General features: G+C 43.5%; 1 protein-coding gene across 7 annotated transcripts in view; it reads right to left on the reverse strand.

The window, feature by feature from the left end:
* Nucleotides 1–1445: 1445 nt before the first annotated feature.
* Nucleotides 1446–24163, reverse strand: part of Pde7b (phosphodiesterase 7B) — a 318757-nt gene continuing 296039 nt past the window's right edge. For 4 of the 7 annotated variants that reach the window (XM_039082864.2, XM_008758591.4, XM_039082890.2 and 1 more), the window contains 4 exons: nucleotides 22118–22262; nucleotides 20914–21010; nucleotides 17364–17444; nucleotides 6670–10191 (listed from right to left, as the gene is read on the reverse strand). In XM_039082864.2, coding sequence (XP_038938792.1) covers nucleotides 9977–10191; nucleotides 17364–17444; nucleotides 20914–21010; nucleotides 22118–22262 — 538 coding nt within the window. In that variant the 3' untranslated portion in view covers nucleotides 6670–9976. 7 annotated transcript variants of the gene reach the window in all.

Consider the following 24163-nt stretch of genomic DNA (forward strand, 5'->3'; position numbering starts at 1 on the left):
TCTACTAGCTGTGGAGTATTGATCCACTATGCTACAATGATATTTATTGTCAGGCCTTGACCACTTATGAATCTTTGCAGGAACTGCTGCTCGCTACAAAAAATAGATGAGTTTCCTAGACAAAAATAACAACAAAAAAGAAAAATAATTACAAAAAAAATCCACACCACAAACAACACATATACATACAAAACAACAACAACAAACTCAAAACCTAAACCCAAACGAAACCAAAAAAGCCACAATAGAGTCAAAACCAGTGGAAAGTGATAAAAAAGTATATAAAGGTATGGAAACTTAATGCTCTTTTTGATCAGTGGGCCTTTGAGGGATTCCTAGATGCAAAGGGAAATGAAGACAACAGATCAGCTCTTCTGGGCTCCAGCAACACAGTTCTAAGGGAAGTTTACTGCTTCCCATGCCTACATTAAAAACACCAGAAAGACCTCAGACACCTAACCGAGAGATGCACCTCAAGGCCTCATAGGGGAAAAGAGAGCAGAGCAAATCTCAGATTAGTAAATGCAAGAGGTGGTAAAGATCAGGACGGAACTGAGCAAAACGAGGCTGAAAGAACAACACGAAGGGTTGGGGAAACAGAGAAACAAGATCAACCAACTCTTAGTTGAACTGACCAAGAGAAAAAGGGAGGCCTCAAGCTACAATTCGAATTAGAGATGAGAATGAAGAGACTGCACCCGAGTCTAACGAAACTCAGAAGACCCTTAAGGAATAGCTTGAAATAGTTCAGTAAATTAAAAAAGATCTAGGGCTGGAGAGATAGCTCAGTGGTTAAGAGCACTGACTGCTCTTCCAGAGGTCCTGAGTTCAATTCCCAGCAACCACATGGTGGCTCACAGCCATCTGTAATGGGATCTGATGCCCTCTTCTGGTGTGTCTGAAGACAGCTACAGTTTACTTCGATACATAAAATAAATAAATAAATAAAAATCTAGAAGTAAAAATCCCATGTACATTCAGTCAAAATGAAACTGAGCAGATATAAATAACTCAGACATATCTGTAAGAAACAATGAGTTTACGCGGTCATAAAGATGATAACCACAACCGTAACAACAGCAGCAGCAGCAGCAGCAGCAACAACAACAACAACATCAGTAAAACCACCACAAGAAGAAGAAGTCAAAATGAAAGAAAATAAAAAATAAAAATAAAAAAAATCAAAGAAAAGTTTAGGACCAGACAAATGCTTCTGAGTTCTACTAGACCTTCAACCAAGAGCTGATGCCTCAAATCATTCCATGAAAAGGAATTATATATAACTTACCTTGGTACCCAGCTCAATACCTTGGTATTAAAACCAGATTAGGACATAACACAAAAGGGAAAATATATACTAATTTTCCTGATAAACATAGATGAAAGAAATTCTCAAAAACTAATGAAAAAATCAAATTGGTCAGTGCATTAAGGACATCATATGCCATGACCAAATTACTTTAATTCTAAAGACACAAGAATGGTTCAACAGATACAAAGCAATAAATGTACTACCCTTAATAATTAGACCAAAGGATAGAAATCACAATAAGCACAGAAGAGGTCTTTGACAGAGTCCAACATTCCTTGGATGGATGAAGCCCTAAAGAAACCTGGGAGAGAAGGAACATATTTTAAAACACACACACACACACACACACACACACACACACACACTCACACACACACTCACACACACTCACACACATACACACACATACACACACACTCACACTCACACACATACACACACTCACACATACACACACACTCACACACACACACACACACACACACACACACACACATACACCACTACATGGTAAACTGGTGCCCAACATTATATCACATGGCAAAACCTAAACATGTTCCCTCAGTTCTCTCACTTTTTTTGAAGTAGAAACTGAACTCTGGGCCTTACTCGTGCTGTGCAAACACTTCACCAGTGAGCTGCATCTCAGCTTTCCCTCTTCTACCAGCAGCCGGGTAAAGGGGTCCCCTCTTCAGTATCCTGCTTGAAGGCTGGGCCAGACTGATAAGACAAAAGAAAAAAAAAGAGTGGGGGGATATGGGACAAGTTGGAAAGGAAGAAGTCAAATTACTTCTATTTTAAAATGACATGAGCTTATGCTTAAAAGACTAATTCTATCAGAGGATTTGTAAACAGAATACCTTCCCACAAAGTAGCAGGGTGCTAAATCAATATATAGAAATCAATAGTTTTTATGTATCAGTAATGGAGAAACAGATCTGAAAAACAGTCCCATTGATTATGGTCCCAAAGACTACATAGGCATCAGCCTCTGTAAGGAGCTGAAAGACCTGTATGAAGAGTACGTTAGGACGTTAAGGAAAGAAGCCGTGGCAGGCACTAGAAGATGTTGTGAGTGCAGTTACATGTCCAGAGGCAATCATAGATTTCATGTGATCCCTGACAGAATCTCCATGACCTACCTTACAGAATCAGAAAAAGACAGTACCTTGTTCATATGGATGAACAAAAGACCCCGTTGGAAACGCGATTCTGGGCACGATAAGCAATGTTGGAGAAATCACAAGACCGGATTTCCTGTTACACTTCAGAGCTAGGATGACAAAGATATCATGCTGCTGACACAGAAGCACACATAGAAATTTGTAGCTTAACAAATAGTCCTTAAAACCACAACCTCACTGCCTCCTCCCCAAGCCCGGCAAAACCCAAACCCAAACTACCCAACCCACCAAGCTTCTGACAGAACAGTGAGGTTGAATTCTGTAGGAGAGGCTGAGGTGAAGTAAAACATGGTCTGAGTGTTCTACAAGCAGCTACGGAACGTCATGCAGAAGCCCATTATTCTGTGCAAATGATATATGCTGATAGAATTTGAAAGAGAAAGGTTCAAACTAAATATGGCCATGAGAAGTAAGAAGAAATAACTTTCTAAACGGATTCTAGATCTTAGTCCACTTGACTTCATTTGAGGACCATGAAAGTGCTCATACACCTGCAAATTGGGCAGAAATAGGGTGCGTTATATGTATTCTAATTTTTTCCAGGATTTATTTTTATTTTATATGCATTGGTGTTTTTGCCTACAGGTGTACGTCTGTGCACCATAGGCATGTAGTGCCCATGGAAGCTGGAAAGGGCAAGAGATCCTCTGACGAACAACCAAGTGGGTGCTGGGAACCCTATCTAGGTCTTTTTTCTTTTTTCTTTTTTTTTTTTTTTTTTGGTTCTTTTTTTCAGAGCTAGGGACCGAACCCAGGGCCTTGCGCTTCCTAGGTAAGCGCTCTACCACTGAGCTAAATCCCCAGCCCCTAGGTCTTTTTTCAAGAGCAGTGAATACTCTTAGTCACTGAGTGATCTCTTCAGACCCTGACACAGGGTTTTATTTGTTTGGATTTATCGCCAACATTATTCTGATAACCGTTTTCAATTTATCAATCATATGTTCCTTAGGAAGCATTTATTTGGACCGGGTATGGTGGCACATGAGGTGGAGAATGAACTCTCTCTCTCTCTCTCTCTCTCTCTCTCCTCTCTCTCTGTGAGCTGGAGGCCAGTGTGTTCAACACAGTGTCGGACTACATAGTAAAAACCCGTCTCAACAGTCATTCACTACTTTCTGAGGTACCAGTGGAGAACACACAATAAAAGGATATTATCTCTGTTTCTAAAGAGCTTACCAGAAAGTAGTGGAAGTGGAGTTTGTTTTGCTAACATTTGATGAACTCGGTATTTTCCATATACGAGGTACTGTTCAAAATACTTTAAATGAGGGAGCTCTTTGAGTCTTCAAGGTCCTATGACACACGTTACACTTTTTACCATTATTTTAAAGGTGAAGAAGCCAAGGACAGGGTATTTCGAAATACCCCTAATCTTGGCAAAGTCAGGCCATGGACCCAGTTACGTTAAGTACAAGGTTACTACATCCCTATTTGGGAAGACACATACTGATGTGTCCGTTCGAGTTAGCTCCCGCTGTCAATTCGACACACTGGAGTCACCTCAAAACATGCAACCTCGTTTGAAGAATTTCCTAGCTCAGGTTGGCCTACGGGAATGCGGGTCATGCAGTGTCGTTATCGTTGAGGTGGGGTGGGGGGGGGTTCTGTACACTGTGGGCAGCACCACTCATATAGATCCTGGGTTAGATGAGAGAGCTAGCCAAGCCAAGCGTAAGTCTGTGAGCGAGTGAAGCAGCAATAGCATTCTTCTGAGGTTTCTGTTCCAACCTTCTGTTTAGATTCCTGCCTAGACAAATGGAGTGACTGTGGTGGGGGCAGCTAAGAGAAGCTTCCTGATTTCAGTCCCCAACTAGAGCCACAGAAGCGATGTCACTGGGTGAGGTCTATAGCTTGGGAGAGTTCTGAAAAGCAGGTAGGAGAGAAATCCTGATGCATTCTTTTCCCAACTTCCTTGAGAGGGGAGCCATTCTTTTTCCAGAACACTATCACAAATTCTTTAGCATGGGCATTGCTGTATAACTTGGGAAACAGTAGTTTCGCCACACAACCTATTTTCCATATACCTTAGACTCCCCGGGAGCCTTTTGTTGTTTTAATAGCTACAGAGGATCTGATGAATTTACAAGAGGCAGGGCCATCGGAAACCATATCTGTGTCCACGGATGGACTTAGAAGGCTTGTAGGATTTAAGCGGAATTCCTGAACACTTGGCAGGCTATCAAGTTTTGCTTATTTAACTAAACTTTCTCTGTAGCCAGGGTTGAATTCTTCTCAACTCTAGAAAAGTATCAGACTAGCCAGACACGTTATCTGTGGCGGCTCAAGGAATATTTACACTAAAACCAGAAGAGAAGGTCTTGTTTTGTCCCTGGTCTCATCAATGTACTCTTGGTACCCAAAGCACGATCTTCCGTTAATTACTTTATAGTATTTCATTCTTAATATAAAGACTGTATAATGACCAGCCTGGTTAGTTGTAGATATAATCATGATTGGTGCTTATGAATGGGATTCGTGCTTTGAGCTGCACAGAAATTGATCCGACAGACAGACACCTCGGCATTGACATTATAGCTCCCCCATTGGATAATATACAAATTTACATTCCTTAAACATCCCTATATTTTTTTCAGCTTTCTGTCATTATGACAAAAATATCAGAAAATCAAATTACGGAGACAGACCACATCACTCGTGGTTTTAGAGACGTCAGTTTTGGTTAGCCTGATGCTTTGGGGGTCATGGCAAGGCAGTGAGTGCGTCTGGGTGCACAGACATGACAGAGGAAGCTGCTAATTCATGGCGTCCAGGACACAGAGGAGAACATATAGGCTAGGACCCATTGTCTCCTTTAATGGTATCTCTACTCACCCGACATCCTACCGTAAAGTTTCCACTGTGTCCACTATCTCCAGCCTGAGGACTGAGCCTTCAGGGCCATTCCAGACCCACACGATATTGAACCCCTTTCTGTTGGAAACCACATTCTATCTCTTATGGAAAGTACTTAATTTTGATCTGACAGCCACCCCAGGATGTGGGTGTTATTACTGTGTTATGCAGGAGGAGACAGACTAAACTGTCTGCATAGGGTTTAAACCCGCAGTGACGATGAAGGATGTGAAGGTCTAGTGCCTGGTTTTAAGGGCCACACCTTTAAAACTCTACCGTGCCACTCCCCTAAACGGGGGAAATACCGAAGATTAAACCAGCGCCCACTATATTAGAATTCGAGGCACTTTAGTTAATTGAATCAATGACACATCATTTGCTTAGATAATGCAGACAGGGTAATTTTCAATCCATGCTGGTTTAAACTTATTCCCCGTCTCCCCCAACTGTTTCTCTGGCTTAATTGAGAACAAAGAGCTCCATCAAGGACTGTTTTGGCTAAGAAGCCTCTTATTTAGCCATTACTCGAGTGTTTGAGGGTCCGCAGCATTCCCCTGGAAGCAAGAATCTTCTCTCTGTGGAGGTGTTGTGAGAACAGTTAGATTTCTGTGAGTTTGAGACCAGACTGGTCCACAGTGAGGCTCTGTCTTAAAAAAAAACAAAAAACAACTCTTCCCCCCAAAAACAACAACAACAACAAAAAGTGAGACAAAAGTAAAAGGGAGCACTCCCGGGTGACACCACCCTTTGCCACAAGTCAGACTCTACTGGAGAGGCTCACTCCTTTGGGTCCTGTGTGGTATTGAACTGCACTTTAATGGCTTAGGTTTGCTACTTGAGAGCTTCAGCAAGGTCTCCATACTTGCCCAGAGTCACGTCCGCTCTCCACCGTGCTCTCTCTTTGACTTGACCTTGACTTTAGGCTGTAGAGCGCCCACAGCTGAAAGGAGCCCCACTTCCACATGGGAGGCATTCAGGAACCAGTGGGATGCTGACACCAATCTTAATAAAATGGATACGGAGAATACACAAGGCTAATCTTTACCTTATCTGCATCCATGTGCATGCCCAAGAAATGTGAATCATAAAAATAGAGGATTCTGGCAAAATGTAGAACCAGAGGGCAGCCTGCTCCCCTCACTTGGTTGTAAATGAGGAACAAGTGGTGTCTTCTCCAGAGAGACGTTTCTCCTGGGCGGGGAAGGAGTCACCACAACCATACCTACAGCTCTGCTCTTTGAGTATTTCCTGTCAGGAACATTCCCATCTGGTTGGCTGGCGACGTGTTACTTGGAGAGAATCAGGATATTTTTATAATTGTGATATTTTAAAGAAATTATCTTTATTTTTAAATGTTCATCTGGATAGACATGCCAATGAATATTTAGGCCACATTTTGAGCAAAACTCACAAGGTTCCCCCCCCCCCAAACTTTACATGTGTACACAAGAGGACACAATTTTACAGTCTTCAAAGAGCAAAGCACGAGGAATACAAGCTCATAGCCAAGTCACTGTCAGTGAGCGTATCTGACTCAACACGAAGGGCCACACAGCTCTGTGTTTTGCAGGAAGGACTATTTGAAGGCAGGTTGCGGATGAGCTCTAAGGCCCTGTGAGGGAAGCTGTAAGCAGGGAGGGGGAGAAACAACTAGTTGTTACTTAACCTAACAGCAGAGAAGTAGGGGTTGGCAGGTTTCAGGCATCAGGTCTGACTGTGGATTGGACAACTGCAAAGAAAAGTCAGCTTTGATCATCAGGTCTGGCAATGATGTATTCATGTTCCCCTCTCTCTCTCTCTCTCTCTCTCTCTCTCTCTCTCTCTCTCTCTCAGATCTTGATGTCTTACTAAGAAAGTAATTCTTTGAATCCTTCCTTTCTAAGCCACCAGTTGATGAGCCCCCAGCGAGGTGGGCTAGCAGACTAAGACTTTAAAAACTTTAAAACATATTGACATGGTCAGGGGCCATGTCTCCACTTCTAATTGGATAACTCGTATTAAATTATTCCAAGAGAGCCATTAGCAGGCAAAGAAGAAGAGCTTTCACAGTTAAGTCTTTCTCAACAAATGAGGAGCTAAGAAGTTTCTAGACGGTAGAAAAATGCAGATCTGTCTACCTCATGTGTCAGGCTCCATTTCTGATTTTCATTGTACTAGTGTTTTAGCCATTGGATGTTTGGTAGTTTTTATTTCTTGACTCCTCTTTAAGACTCAATAGCAACATGCTGAAAACCTTCCCCCTTATCCTAATTCAATTACAATGTAATTATAACTTAAGCAGAATCTACTTCCTAATCTCCAGGTGGAGACTTCATTGGCTAAAAACAATGTTTTCTTTACTGTCTCTATTTTGTCATCCTGAGCCATTGGTCTCCTTGTTTCCATCTCAGATGCATAAGAACAGACGGCTACAATCCGAAAGAAGAGAGGTTTTAAAAGTGGAACTCTATCCGCTGTATTCTCAGTTGAGGCCTTGCTCAAGCTCAGAGCTTCAGAATATCATAGCAATGAAGAAATGTACGTCAGCCCATAGCTGCTTCAGAAAACAGAAGTCAGTGTCCCCAACTCCCCTTCTCACCCATATCAGTGACGTCAGCGCCATCTACCCACTTCACAAATTCTTCAGAGTTTCCTTAGTCCCATCTGACAATCTTGCTTGTACTAGTGAAAACAGAATCAACGTTCCTATCCCCTCCACGACCTTAGCTCTGTAAGCCCCGATCTCTCTGTAGGAACCTATTCCAGGCCAGGCAAGTTTTTAACGTTTCACTTGTGTTATTAGGAGACACAGAGAGCCCCACATTAGTTACACTTAGGAAGTAAGAGCTGGCTGTCGCCCTCAGCTTGAGATAGCAAAGATGCTTCCTCTCCCACTACACGTTAAGGTAGAGAGAGGAGCATTGGTAGTTTCCATATAACATCAATCACTCATAAAGAAAAGGCTCAATGCACAGTTGGGCTGAGTAAGAACGCTGTCCACGCTGCATTTTACAAGCCAAGTATCTGCAGCCGGATGGCAGCAATTCCAAGCCGACTCAGCTAGCTGCAGCCATAACGAACCTGCTAGAAAGCTAACATCTCTTACAGCACTGAAACGGTTTCTTTACTTAAATAATATTAAATTCAGCTAAACAGTTGGGCAGTCATTCACATGAAACTATAGGAAAAAAAAAAGGAAATAATCCAGTTACTATCAACACCAAAGAAACGCACACCAACCAAACCGACCACGGACCAAAGGGACTTTGGTATTGTAGCCATACCAGACAAATGCATGGCGTGGGGGCAGGGAGTTCTCTGATGGCTAGGTGACAGGGTTGTACGAGGCTTTTGAGACCCGCTATGTCTTCCGAGAGGCTGATGTGCCCCGTGTTCCATAACGGGAGTCACGTAAACACACACCTACCAGCCAGGTTGCTAGAACTGTGTGCAACATTGCTGCACTGGAACATGACTTACATCTTGCTGGAAGGGTATCATTAGCCTGAGGAAACCATATTGGTGCCATAGATTAAAAACTATGGTCTCCATGCATGAGAGGTTTCCAAAAAAAAAAAAAAAAAAAAAAGTATCCTTCAAGATGGTACTCAGTTTTGGCTTGTGGCCGCAGCAGGAAAGCAGAGATAGTCATCGGGGGCGGACAGTTCAGAAAGACATCTGTAAGGATTTAGGTTGGGTGGCTTTGGGAAGAGGAGAAAAATGTTTAAAGTTAAGGCCTTTATCTGCAAACAACAGTATATTAATAAACTCTATACCATATTTACAAATGCATTCTCTTGTATGAAAACTAACAGTATTCTGTTCACAGTGCCGTCGTGTATACAGGTAGCAATCCCATAATACTCGTGTATTTTGGCATGGGAATCAGTAGCGTTCGGTATTTACAGAGAATGTACACTTGTGGATATAAACAGGTCACGGAATCCGTAAAAGACAGATTGGCTAGCGGTGCAAAGGGACGAGCTGTACAGCACCTTCCACCAGATGGGGGGGGACGCTCGGTTTCCTAAACCGAAAACGTGCCACATCTCTGACCCAATGTGGCAGAGTCAATAGCAAAAGGAACCCCCTCTTAGGCTTGGGTACGCTGAGTATTCTTAGTCCAAAGTTTTAGACCCATGTCTGGCGCACGAAGTATAAAAGTTAAAAAGATTTATTATTTTATAATAATAATTATTATTAAAATAGAAGGTACTTTCTCTCACACTCTTCGTTTGTGCTCTGGCACGTAAGACCAATCTTGGAGTTCTAAGTATGCTGGTGTCATGCAGGTCAGCCGTCCAAGGGTGAGCTCTAAAATGCTCTGGACTGGAGTCACTGCCAGTCAGCCTGACCAAGGGCCAGAGGCGGGCACGGCAGAGGCACCCCTTTCTTACTTCCAGTCTTTTCGGTGGGGGCAGACGCCCCAGAATAATCAGCTCCAAATGACAGGATAGAGCTGCCCATTTCGGCAGCTAATGCTGAGGTGACGATGGCTTTTGTACACTTGGATCAACGAAGGGAGGTGGTAAATGGCAGGCAGGTGGCATTTCGAAACCCAGCGCGGTGGGCTTGTTGCGAGGGCAGTTGGACGGTTGGCCGTGCTCCTGTGGACGGACAGATGGCCGTGCTCCGGGGGACCGCTACCTTAGGGCGTGGCGCCTTCTGTCTGCTCCAGGGTCTCAGGCGCCGTGCCCGCTGGGTCCTGGCCGCTGCCCCTGCGTCTGTGCTGATTGGACAGCAGGCTCTTCCACTGGGCTTTGTTGTGCGCGAGATGGTTTAGCATGCTCTCCGACAGGGTGCTGTTCCCAGTGAACCGGGCCCACTCCCGGAACAGTGGCTCCACGATGTAAGTCATGAAACCTACAACAGGCAAGGTCACAGGGCAGGTCACCGCACGGGGGTCAGAGCCACCTCCTTCACAAGCACGGCTGAGACCCACAGTGCACCCGGCCAGGCATGGGTGGACAAACAAGATGGACTCACTACCCTTGTTTTGTGGCTCCCACTTAAAATCCTCGTACTTCCGCCTCTGCGTTCGGGAAAAGGAGCCGAGTACTAACCAGACCCTCAGAACTCTTGTGGTAAACGGCTTAACACTAGTTAAATGGTTAAAGCTCCTGACTGCAGTAATGGACTTCAGCAGTTTTTATTTGCAGAGAGAGACCAGCAGAAAAGAAAAAAGTGAGTGGAACTAGGGAAGGCAGGTGGAGAGGGGAGGAAATAAATGCAGATGACCACCGCAGATTCAGATCATAACGAACTCACTCAGGCTACCTGGTGCGATACTTTTTCGAGATTATTATTTTATAGTATTGTCTTACCATCAATGACGTCAGGCAACCACGTTTTAAGCGAAGTCATTTTATTGCGCATGCGTGCGTGCGTGTGCGTGTGTGTGGTGTTTTTACTTTTTTTTTGAGACGAGGTCTTGCTACATAGCCTAGGCTAGCGTCTTTCCTTAGCCTCTCAGATTATAGACATTGTCCCACCACGACCACCTCTAAACCTTCGTTGTCAACACAGAGCTTTAAAAGCAGTGCTAGTTAGGAATTGAACCCAGAACTTGGCGCATGCGAGTTAAATGCTCCACAACTGAGAGCATGCCTGGCTCCTTTAATGATATGTTTTTACCTGAGAAGAAACCCTGCCTTATAATGCCTGATTATAGATGATGACTGCTTGATGTTAGACTTCCCAGTTTCCTCCATCCCCGTTCCTGACAGGGTCGCATTACGCAGCCCTGGCTGTCTTGAACTTGTCTTGGCCCTCCCGTCTCAGCCTCTAGAGTGCTGAGGTTACAGGACTCTATACTCATGGCCAGATACAGTATCTGTTCTCTTAGTCATCACTCACTCATTGCCACCCAACCCTGTCTTACTGTTAATGTGTTTTCCACAGCAAACAAAGATAACTTTCTGCACAGTGTGGAATTATTAGAATTATTACAAACTTGAATTTGTGCTTCCTTGAAATGGAAGCAAAAAAAAAAAAAACCGGATTTTTTTGTTATGACATTTTCCCCAGCAACTAGCCCTTTATATTTATAAACATGTGAATTATAAGACTTGATCCAATGGTATTATTGGACAAACGGCAGACATTTGGCCTATGGGGATGCTAGGGAGAAGGGAGAAGGAGGCAGCAGTGTAAATGGTTATCGGACATTTCTGAAGTATCTTATGTGAAATGTGACTTATATCTTGAGCCGTGTCTTTGAGACCCAGGCTCAGGAAAGGTCAGTGGTTTTGTCACCTGGCCCGGCTAATATGTGTTGACTCAGCCCTGAGGATTCCCCTTTGCACCTGCTATTCTTAAGTTTTCACCGCTTTACACCGGAAGAGATTAGATATTTGACGTTTGAAAAAACTACTGTAATTCAAAGCATGAATTTTAGAAGGGGTTCCTTCCTAAGTAGACAAGTTACAGATCCAACACCTACTTCCCCTTGACATTACCCCGGAGTCACCCCTGTATTTGTACTGTCTATGCTCTGGATAAGAAAATGACTTTAAAGTCTGACTACGTATCAGACAGGCTTCGGAAACCGTTCCCTCCCACAGTGTGCTGACAGACACTTCAAGGATGAGCTCACTGTCCTTTTCCGGCATTGTGGGAGGGGAAGGGAGGAACGGTGGTCTTATAGGAGACACACAGGTTGAAGGAGGCTTCTCTTTGTCTTCCTATAGATTTTATCAACCCAAGATTCATTTGATTTCCTCTCTTTTATAAATGCAGGAGAGAGGTGAGGCATGGGCATGGAAGGAGGAGGGGGGGGTGCAGCTTCCTCTTGGGCAAATGTGAATTACTTCCACAGAAAATCAGACCAAACTAGGACTCGCGCTCAGGAATATCTCATTTTGGATTGGGCAAAGAAACCGAGAGGCAGAGGAATGCGGACTTTAACCGCTGAGCCATCTCTTGGGGAGATGAAGCAAAGAGGGAAAGACTGGATGGCTCACCCAGAACTAAGGGTGTGGGAAAAAGTCTCACGGGAACCCACTCGTCAGTGTTCTAATTTCAAAATACAACTCGGAAAAAAAATAGTTTGGGTAGAATCGTCCTGCATCGGTGGGCACCGCCTCTCTCAGAAAACATGGATCATTAATTGAAAACTGCAGCACAAGGTCTGGGATTCTGCCCCAGAGGTCCAAAACAATGTAAGCTACTGCCGTTGCCCACGGTTACCCGCCACGAGCACATCGTGGGACCCTGTTGCTGAAGACACCACACAATGAGTAAGTCGCACACTGACTGGGAAGCTTCCTCCTTGATCACTAGCTTTCATTGTGCCAGAAGGTGTCATGCAGGCTGCTTCAGAGAAATGAGACGAGGTCTTCAACCAGTGCTGCACCCTGAATGCTGCAACGACCGGCCCGTCATGATGCACCTTACTGACCCAGCAGTGCGCATGTCCGAGTTAACACGTTGCTTTCTGATTGGATTTGAGGCCTGTTCTACAGGAGAGGATTTCCTATCTGGTGTTGCGTCCTAATCAGAAGTTTATGGCTACAGAGGTCACAGAGGTCACAGAGGTCACAGGCCCTAGGGTAGAATGCATTATTCCGCTCACTGTTCACGCTGTTTGTGTCTAGAGCCATAGAGTAGCTTCCTTCTGCAGTGGACAGCGATCAGTAGAGAAAGGCACAATTAGTCCAAGAGCTAAGGGCAGGAGACCAAAGTACTTGGTATTAAACAAGAAATCTGTATTAGCCCAAAGGCTCAGGGAGCATTGTGGGATAGAAGACAAAAATAACGTAAGAGGCCAAGGATGGGGAGGAGCACTTAGGGATGTTGCCTTCTGGACATGACATGGCCGCCATTCTCTGGAACTCAGAGCAGCCATGGATACCCTCACAAGACCATACAGCTAAGTCAAGCCAGCTAAGATTCCTGCAGAGCTGGGCTAGACTACACTTAGACCCTATTCAGATATGGCGTTGCCTTTGGCAGTGGATAGTTGCTGGGACAAGGATAATAATTTTTTATTAACGATGTCACCACCAGTGGGTTTCTCATGCTCCGGTGAATGGCTCCACATCACAAGAGGCAGTGCTAATTGGACTTGGGTCACAAAGTAGGAGATGACATGAAGTTGGGGTGTGTGTATGTGCATGTGTGTGTGTGCATGTGTGTGCATGTGTGTGTGTGCATGTGTGTGCGTGTGTGTGTGCATGCGTGCATATGTGTGTGCATGTGTGTGTGCATGTGTGCATGTGTGCATGTGTGCATGTGTGTGTGCATGTATGTGTGCATGTGTGTGCATGTGTGGGTGCATGTGTGCATGTGTGTATGTGTGTGTGCATGTATGTGTGCATGTGTGTGTGCATGTGTGTGCATGTGTGTATGTGTGTGTGCGTGCAGGTGTGTGCATGCATGTGCATGCGTGTGCATGTGTGTGCATGTGTGCATGTGTGTGTGTGCATGTGTGTGTGTGTGCATGTGTGTGTTGGGGAGCTATGGAGAGAGCTGGAGGGGGATGTAGGGATAGATATGATCATATTTTATTCCATACATGTATGGAATTATCAAAACTAAAGAAAGATGAAAGGTTACCCGGGGTTCTCTATTAGTCAATGCAGTAGAAACAGAGGACACAAGACTAGAGGAGATGCTTAAGTCAGGGGGAGGCAGAAGAGGGAAAACAGCTACATTGTATAGGACCCAGTGGAGAGATGGGTGTGTGTGGTGGGGGGACTAGAGCTTGTGGGCCATTAGAATTATCTGTTCAGGATTCTCTGATTTAGTCTGATCTGCCTCGTGACACGGCCCAACCTGAACCTGTGATAGCCGGCCGCTGTGTAACAGAAACCGTGTTGTTCATTAATCACCTCCTGTTTCTCCTTGCCGTGATTCTGATGTGGTAGCCATGGGAGTTCCCTTTCTACTACATATTCCTAAGCTGAAAAACCAGACATGCGGTGAGGCAAAATGCGTGCGTTCTCATAACAAACAGGACAAACTCTGAAATCTGTGCCGGTCTAGGCCGGGTGCTTAATAGGATAAAGGCTTTTTTGTTTTTGTTTTTGTTTTGTTTTGTTTTTAATTTGGGGAATATGTGATTTAAAATGTTATAAGCAGCAACTTGGCAAGATTCTTTCTATCTAGAGTCTCAGAATTAGGAACCCCACTGTAAAACTTCACGACTGAAGTGTAAATCAGGGACCGGCTACGGGGTGCTGAGACGGCACGTCTGCTGTTGCGTCTTCTCTCCCAGTAACTCCCAGCTGCCCTTTGCCTTGGCCTCTGTTCCTTTCTTCTTCTCTTTTTAAAAAATATTCCTTAACTATGTAGCTTTTCTTTTTTCAACATTTATTTATGTTGCTGTCTTCAGACACACCAGAAGAAGGCATCAGATCCCATTACAGGTGGTTGTGAGCTGGGATTTGAACTCAGGACCTTTGGAAGAGCAGTCAGTGCTCTTAACTGCTAAGCCACCTCTCCAGCCCTCCTTTTTTCTTTCCTCCTCCTTCTTCTCTCCTCCTCACCCTCCTCGTCCTCCTTCCTCCTCTTCTTCCTCCTCTTCTTCCTCCTCCTTCCCCCCCTCCTCCTAAGGTAAGTTCTCACTAGTAACTCTGGCAGTCTTGGAAGTTACTATGTAGACCAGGCTGGCCCTGAACTTACAGAGATCTGCCTATCTCTTCCTCCCTAGTGCTGGGATTAAAGGCATATGCCATTATGCCCACCAAGGGTTCTAGTTTTTAAACACTCCTCCTAATTTACCACATAAGGATTTGGGGGTGAATCAGTTTAATTATGAAGACAGCCTAAGAATACTGAAGGGGATTTGGAAAAGGATGGCTTATTTGTAAACTAACCAATCCAACATACCTATCTGGTGCATGTGCTTTCCATGTAACTCTTCGTAGCTGCACTGTCTCCTGACCTTAAGGCTGTCTCTGTGGGGCTGTGGATTAGATGCCACCCTCCACGAGTGTCAGAAGAATGCATCTAACATACTCTCCCTTTCTGCATTTTCAGTTGATTTTTCACAGATGCCCCCTTCCTCCCCAGTGACAAGGCATTACGCCTTGAGACCTGCCACCCTGTGAAGGCAATGGCCTGCGTTGGGTCCCTGCAGAGCCATGAGTAACTGGGTGTCAAGGGTGGAGTTCCTTGAGGAAAAGAGGTCAAGTTGTGTTTGGTTTTAATGGAAGCACTTCCGGGAAAAGAAAGGCCAGCTTTATGTGTGGATGGAATCAATGTCTTAAGATGTGGAGCAAAAACATTCCCTTCACTAAAGTGAAGGAAGTAGAAGTTTGCCCACTTGATTTGCATAAAGGTCGTATGCGTAATGTGATTAGATAAAGCCGTGATCATTCTGGATGCACTGAAACCCTTCTGGAGCAGCTAACCGCAGCTGACACTCGAAGGGACTGTGGTTTCATGACCTCAGGACTGAAATGTGGTTTGAAGGAGAGAGTGGAGAAACACTATCATCTGGCCACTAGGGGACAGCAGGACTCTAGGATTTTAGGCCTAGGGACTAGGCCATGGATTTTTAGCTGTTGTGGATGAAGGTTAAGGTCTCACACAGAAAGGGTTCTTGCTAAAGCACTCAGCTCACATGGGAAGAAGGGTCTTAAAGCCTGATTCATTCAGATTTCCACTCTCTGAGCTCTGAGGAGAATGTGAATGGCTAATTCACTTTGACTTAAGAGTTTGTTTTTTTGTATGTGTGGTATGTTTCTGTGTGTGCATGTGGATATATATATATATATGTATGTATATATATATATATATATATATATATATATATATGCACGTATATGTGTATGCAGTGGGAATTCAGAAACCAATAATGGGTGTCTTTCTCAGTTGCTTCTCCCTTTATTACTATTATTTATTTTTTGGTGTATGTGTGCATACATGTGTATGAATGTGTGTGTGCATGCATATGTACATGTGTTTTGCATATATGCGCATGTATGTATTTTCCTGCATGTGTGCACATGTGTGTGCATATCTGTGTGTGGAAGCCAGAGGTATGCTGGATGATTTTCCAAGATTACCCTCTACCTTTATTTTTAAAATTATTTTAAAAAATATTTTATTTAATTTACATATATGTGTGTGTATCTGTGTGCAGGTACGGACATATGTGTACATGAGCTTGCAGAGGCAGTTGTGAGCCATTGGACATTTGCTAACAACCAAACTCTAGTCCCTCTGCAGGAGCAGTTACACACTCTTCACTGCTGAGCCATTTATCCGGCTGCCATTTTTTGAGACAGGGTCTCTCATTAATTCAGCTAGGACAGCAGGTCAGTGAGCATCAGGGATCCTCTTATCTCTGGAACTCTCCAGTGCTGGCTTCTGTGCCTGACTTCTTAGACATGTACATCTTCATGGCTGTGTGCCTATGAGGCAGGTGCATTACGGACAGCCATCTTCTCACCCAGTCCTCCCTGTACTTCAAGACAAGGTCTCTAACTGAACCTGGAGCTTGACCCAGTCATCGCTCTGGTGCATGGATTCTGTTCTTTTTGTAGTGCTGGGGACAGATAGGGCCTTGCACACTGCGTACAAGCGCTATACTTCTAAGCCACCTTCTGAGCTCTTGGCTTTTAAGATGGGTCCAATATGCAGCTCAGTCTGGCTTTGAGTTTGCTGCATAAGTGTATGTTGGCTTTGAATTTATGATCTTAATGGTTCATCACTCCAAGTGCTTGGATAATAGGTACGCGCTACCAAGTCTTTCTTGATTCTCACTCTATTCTAAAATCACAAGGTTGATACCGTAACTTAGTATTAAGTTAGTTAAAGGTCTATAACAAACCCCATTCCTTAATTGTTCTGATTTTTCAAATGATAATTATCTAAAAGGTCAGTCATGATTAAAGAGTTTGTTTGTCCCCAGCCATTTAGATTTCTGGAAGGCTGTGTGTTGTTATTGTTGTTATTGCTACTACTATTACTGTTATCATCATGATCATGATCATCATGATCATCATGATCATCATCATCAATTATTTTGTGACTACTGGTAGAGGTGTCCAGCTGTTCATTTTAAATAAACCCAGATTTCAACTCACCAATTTGTATGCTAGGGATTGAATCTTTCTGTTGATTACAAAGAGGACTGATTTCCAGTTCAAACTTCTGTTCAAGGTCACCTAAGAGGAAAGAAGAAGAGGAAACACATAGCAATCCAAGAGTTCATAGGATGTGCACCAACAGCTTTAATGGAGGAATAGCTTTAACACTTGGAGGAAATTGCTCTGGGGGTTACTGTTCCTTCCCTTGGAATCATCATGAACCCTTTAGGACCATTGGTTCTCAGAGCTGCCTAAAGACAAAACCCACAGGGCATCCGTGATCGCTAACAGTGGCTCCTTTGAGTAGGTGTGCTCAACAAACAGGACGAACTTAAAAATTGCATCTCTCTACTCTCTCTCTCTCTCTCTCTCTCTCTCTCTCTCTCTCTGTATGTGTGTGTGTAGGGGACAACCAGTAGGAGGGAAAAAGTTTTTGACACATTCTATTCTGGGAACTCTCTGAAGCATGTCTAACACACTAGGAACTAGAATTTTAATTTTTATTTACATCATAATTGATTAAAATTTAGCTAGCCACATGAGCCTCAGAGACACCATATTAGAAAATGGAGAGCAGTGAGCCTTCCGTTACTGGTCTCTTCCATTACCTGTCTTCCTGTGAGGTTCTTTATTCGTCTTCTCACTCACCAGACAAGTGTGAAACACTTGTTGTCTTTGAGAATTCTACTACTCAATGTAGAAAGTACAAAGAGGAAAATCAAACAGTCTCTCCTCCAGGAATGTTGCAACTAGCATTTGGGATATTACAATGGAACCAATCATATTTCTTGATGGCAATCATAACATCTGTGTGGAATTATTCATATAGAAATATGTTTTACTGAGGAATACACAAAGATAGAGGTGGATGTTTGATAAATTTTTTTTTGAAAAACCAGGTTAATTGAGGAAATATCAACCCATATTTACAAAGAACTTTCTTAAAGTGTTGAGAGCTAGAGAGGAGGGGGACCCTAAGTCTCCTGATCCTGAGGATCTGACAGTTTTCCTAATTCATAGGCTGCCATTTTCCTCCCTGAAACCCTGTAGCTGAAACCTCAATTTAAAGGATTTTTTTTGTTTGTTTAATGTAATTCCTTATATTCATCATGTTTTTCCTAACCAGGCATAGTGGCCCTTGCAGTCTAGAGTCCAAGGCAGGTGTGTGTGTTTGAGACCAGCCTTTCCTAAATATCAAGATCCTGTGTCTCAGCAGCAGCAGCAGTAGCAGAAGAAGAAGAAGAAGAAGAAGAAGAAGAAGAAGAAGAAGAAGAAGAGGAGGAGGAGGAGGAGGAGGAGGAGGAGGAGGAGGAGGAGGAAGAGGAGGAGGAGGAGGAAGGGGAAGGGGAAGGGGAAGAAGGGGAAGAAGAAGGGGAAGGGGAAGAAGAAGGGGAAGGGGAAGAAGAAGGGGAAGGGGAAGAAGGGGAAGAAGAAGAGGAGGAGGAGGAGGAGGAGGAGGAGGAGGAGGAGGAGGAGGAGGAGGAGACAATTAAGAACTGCTGATAGAGGGGTTGGGGATTTAGCTCAGTGGTAGAGCACTTGCCTAGGAAGCGCAAGGCCCTGGGTTCGGTCCCCAGCTCCGGAAAAAAAAGAACCAAAAAAAAAAAAAAAAAAAGAACTGCTGATAGAAGCCTGGCTGTTGGGAAGATGAGTTGGCGTTTGAGTCTGAATCCATAACCAAAATTCAGATAGGGCTCATCAATATGACAGGAATTGTTTCTATAGAGTTAAAAAGCATTCAATATGGAAGGAAGATAGTTCAGACGAGCAGAGGCTAGTCTTCCTTCTCAAAACAGACAGGACGTCTGGACTGCAGGACCCTTAACTGAAAAGGTACGGGTCTGTTCCTTGGCTCCTTCAACTGCTAGGAGATCCACGTGAAAGCTCGTCCCCAGTGACTGCGGTGGGAAACATTCTACATCTTTCCATGTTACTGTGCTGTGTACACGCATCTCACCAGGGCCATATTTTTTTCAAAGAAACATCATAGTAACCTTATTGTTTGATGTCATTAATTCCTCAGAGTTAACAACTTTAACTCCTGAACTCTGTGTCTACCCAAGTGGTGGGACTGCTGCCCCAAGTCGCTTAGAGTTTGAATAAAGTATCAGATGAGCAGATTAAAGCTCTAAACCACAATGGACACCAACCATAGCCCATGATTGAATCAAAAGCAAGTAGGACAGAGGAGAATCTTGATTTTTCAATACTGTAGTCCCAGCCTTCTCTCCTACTGCTATTTCAATAGTTTATGTATCACTCAGGGAAGCAAGTGCTCACCCTAACTTTAAACCCTCCCTGTTCCAACTTCATCACGCTTACTTTTGTTCTGAGCTCAGTGGAGCTTATACCTTGGCCAACGGGAACTGAGATTCTAACATCTAATGACTCATACTGAGTGCACGTGAAATTCAGAGGCATGGGAGTTGCACGAGGACTTTTACTCCTGGACCGTGACTGTGAGTAGAGCCTCTGCCCCTGCTTGAACCCAGCCCTATTTTGCCTTCTGTCATTGGACCCACCGAGATGTCATTGACACGTCTTTCAGTGGACGTTTTTCCAAAAGGCTCACTGTTGCTGTCTGACCTCCCCACAGAGCTGGCATGTGGGATGCTTCAAGCTTTATTTGTTCCCAGCCTCTTAAACCTGATCCTGTCACTAGCACGAGGGCATTGCTGAAGCCCAGGCAAGCATCCTGAGTGTTGAATCCTAGCCTGAAGTATCAAGCCTGTGTTTAAAGGCCTTCATCCCACCCAGCGACAAGGTTCTGCTCGCTGATTTATTGCAAAGGAAGGTAATCTTTGAAAAATCCTGGTCTACCTTAGGACCATTCAGCATTCCACAGAAAACCCCATATGCGTTATTGTTGAAACTGCACTCCAATGGTCTGACGTTTGTAACTCTTGTTAGTCTTTGGCTAACTTGGACCTATATCATCGGAAGTTTTAAGAACCTGAGAAAAAGGCGTATAAAGGGCTCTGAATTATTCTCTCAAAGTGGAAGACATTGACTTCCAAACAATGCTTAGCCTTCGGGGCTGGGCTCAGCTCATTAAAATGAAGGTCAAACTGTCTACCATGTTGTTATAGCCACAGTGGAGAGAAAAGATGTGAACATATATACCTATATGTATCTATATGTATCTATATGTATTTATATGTATCTATATGTATGTATATGATATATGATATATATGTGTTTGTACATGCATGTGCAAATGTGTGAAAAAATATATATGTATACACACACACACACGCACACATGGGGCTGTCTGTGTCTGTATGTGCACGTGCATCTTGCTTTCATTCATTGTATTAGATCGTTATTACCTCTTTCCATAGTAACTGTGATATTTATTATATTTATTTAAAACTTTCTTCAACATGAAAGGGTTGGATGATTCACAAGAAGAGTTAAAGAAGAAGGTTCGGATAATTAGAGCTGATATAAGAGCAGGTGTCGTGACAGATTAGCTGCTCCTGTTTTATTAGGACAACTGCCCAAATGGAGAAGGGGAAGCAACCCCTCAGCCATGGGAGCTACCAACCTTGCCTGTAGAATTCTTCGCAGACTCTTTCACTCCACTGCTTGCTCATCTCCCAGATTCGACAAGGATTGCAAATGTCAGCGCACTTCAAGGCGATCTGAGAAGGGGCAGGGCATGGAGAGGCTGTCAGAGAGAATGTCCCTGCAGTTGCAAATGTACCCAAGTCAAGTTACTGCGAGGTCCGCCTGTCTGTCTCAGGGTACCGAGCCTCTCAACCTCACCCGAACAAGGGCTCAGGTAGAAAAGGAAGGGAAAGATGATCTGGACGGGCTCTAGGTGAAGGAAAGTTGCGCGTTTTCCTAGGGCTGGTGGCACTGCAATTAACAGGATCCTCTCAAGTTGCAGAAGCAGTCCTTCAATAGCACCCATCACACTGATTAGCTTTCAATCACAGCATAAAACATGGTAAATGCTTGTGATGCAGGTGGCTTGGCTGCAGGGCCCTTGCTGTGGTTTTCCTGGTAAAGGCCGTCCCTCCAGGGTGTGATTCCCAGCACAGGTATTTTGTATACAGGGGTGTAGAATGACTCTCACATGCTCATGTATCCGAATGCTTGGTTTCCAGAGGTGGAATTGTTTAGGAAGGACTAGGAGGTGTGGCCTTGTTGGAGGAGGCGTGAAACTGGGAGTGGGCTTTGAGTTTCAGAAGCCCACATCATTCATAGCTCTATCTCTCTCCCCCTTCCCCTCTCCCCTCCCTCCCTCTTCCTCCCTCTTCCTCCCTCTTCCTCTCTCTCTTCCTCCCTCCCTCCCCCCTCTCTGCTTCATCATTGTTTCAACATGTAAGCTCTCAGCTGCTGCTCCAGTGCCATGCTTGTGCACGCTGCCTGCTACAACTGTCATGGACTCACCCTCTGAAATGGTAAGAAAGCCTCCAATTAAATGTTTTCTCCACAGCGATAGAAAAGTAACTAAGATAGGGTTGCATGCTTACTGATACATGTAACCTTCCATCGAGGTTACTCTGTGATGAGGCAGTTACCAAACAAGGAAAGAGGAGAGATTTTTCACTTTCTGAAAAATCACTCGCTTTTGCTTGTTTGGAAAGCACTTAACAGCTGCACCTCTTTCTGAGCTTTTGACAAAGTAGGTCATGACTCCTAACTTTACCACAGCCTGTAGCTCCTTCTCAAACGTGCTAAAATCATTGACTGCATCCCTAAGTGTTTTCACTTGGCGAGGCCAGGTGGCCTTTGTTGCTTACCTGAAGCATAAAGTGTCTGTCCTGTATATTTTCCAGTCTCAAATCCTTATTGTGGAGGTGAGCTTTTAAGCGGGTCAGGAACTCATTCTGTCTGTTGATGTCCGTGGCCAAGATCAGGGAGCCCAGCTGCTGTTCGATATCCTGTCTGCATCCCCAAGAACAAAAGAGAGAATCACATTCACACAGCAAACCCTACTCAGGATGATCGATTCTCTCACCACCTCGTGGCTTGTCTCTTTAGTCTTTGACTTGTTTATCACACACAGCATCCCAGTCCCTCCCAGCCTGAGAGCGAGTCTTCTGTCGGGGCTGCATGGAGGGACCGGAAACTTCTGTGGATGAAGTTGTTTCATTACACATTGCCCACGGTTGCTAGGGAGCGAATTTGAGAGCGGGAAAGAGAAAAGCATGCTTTCAGGGAAACACAAAAAGACTTGGGGAAAAAAAAATCACAGGCGTTTGGGTTGTGCCTTCTGAGAGTTCAAAGTAGCTTGAAATTAAGATGTTCATAGGGAAAGACAAGGGGTAGCAATAGTCTTAATGTTTAAAGATATTTATTTTTTAACTTTTATTTATGTGTATGTGTATGTATATATGTTGTGTCTGTGTGTCATGTCACAGGTATGACAATACCCACAGTGGCCAGAAGAGGGCATTGGATTCTCTGCAGCTGAAGTTACAGGTGGTTGTGAGCCCCGGTGGGTGCTGGGAACTGAACTCCAGTCCTCTGGAAGAGCAGTAAGTGCTGTTAACCAGTGAGCCATCTTTCCAGACTCACGGTCATGATTTGGAAGACGGTAATGAAGATGGTACCATGGGATGGAGTGAGTTGATAACAATACAAAATAGACTGGCAGAAAGAGACAACAGAACTTAAAAGCAAAGCAAGTGATTTAAGACACCACTGCAAACCAGCAGGAAAGAGACTGGCACAGGAAAAATGGGACACTTTGCAAAAACAGTTCAGAACTTTGCTTCTCACTTTGAAATCCATCAGGAGGAGGAAGGACTGGTCAGAAACTGTGTTTAAAGTTCGCATTTGGAAATGCACTGAAGCCACGTGCATAGGTCATGGCTGTGCCATTTAATGAGTCAAGATGCCAGTATAGGAACATTGTCTGCCAGTGTCCTATGGGATCCCCTGCCTCCCCAGGCCCTGCTTCTCCAGCGAGCCTGCCTCGACCACCCTTTGCTTTTGTTCTACGTACAATAACTTTGCCACTGTGTGTGTTTAACAAAACGCTTTTACTTCAGCTACTGTCAAACTTTTTTTTTTTTTTTTTGGTTCTTTTTTTCGGAGCTGGGGACCGAACCCAGGGCCTTGTGCTTCGTAGGCAAGCACTCTACCACTGAGCTAAATCCCCAACCCCATCTACTGTCAAACTTTAAGTTATGAGGTATATAATGCGGCATAATATAGTATATGAAATAGTATATGATAAAGTATATGATATAGTATGTAGTATAGTATATAATATAGTATGTAATATTATTAGCATATAATATAGTATATAGTGTGGCATGTAACATAGTATATAACATAGTATATAATATATTATATAGCATAATATATATCATGTAATATAGTATGTAATATAGCATGTAATATACTATGTAATATATTATATAATATAGTATATAATATACTTTTTAATATAGTATGTAATATGGTATGTAATATAGCATATAATATAGCATGTACTATAGTATGTACCATAGCATGTAACATAGTATATAATATAGCATATAATATAGCATGTACTATAGTATGTAACATAGCATGTAACATAGTATATAATACAGTATATAATATAGCATGTAATATAGTATATAATATAGTACATAATATAGTATGTAATATAGCATGTAATATAGTATTAATATATTATATAATATAATATGTAATATAGCATAATATATAGCATGTAACATAGCATGTAACATATTATATAATATAGTATATAACATAGTATATAACATAGTATATAACATAGTATATAACATAGTATATAACATAGTATATAATATAGTATATATTAATATGTT

Source organism: Rattus norvegicus, chromosome 1 (genome assembly GCF_036323735.1).
Source record: "Rattus norvegicus strain BN/NHsdMcwi chromosome 1, GRCr8, whole genome shotgun sequence".
NCBI lineage: Eukaryota > Metazoa > Chordata > Mammalia > Rodentia > Muridae > Rattus > Rattus norvegicus.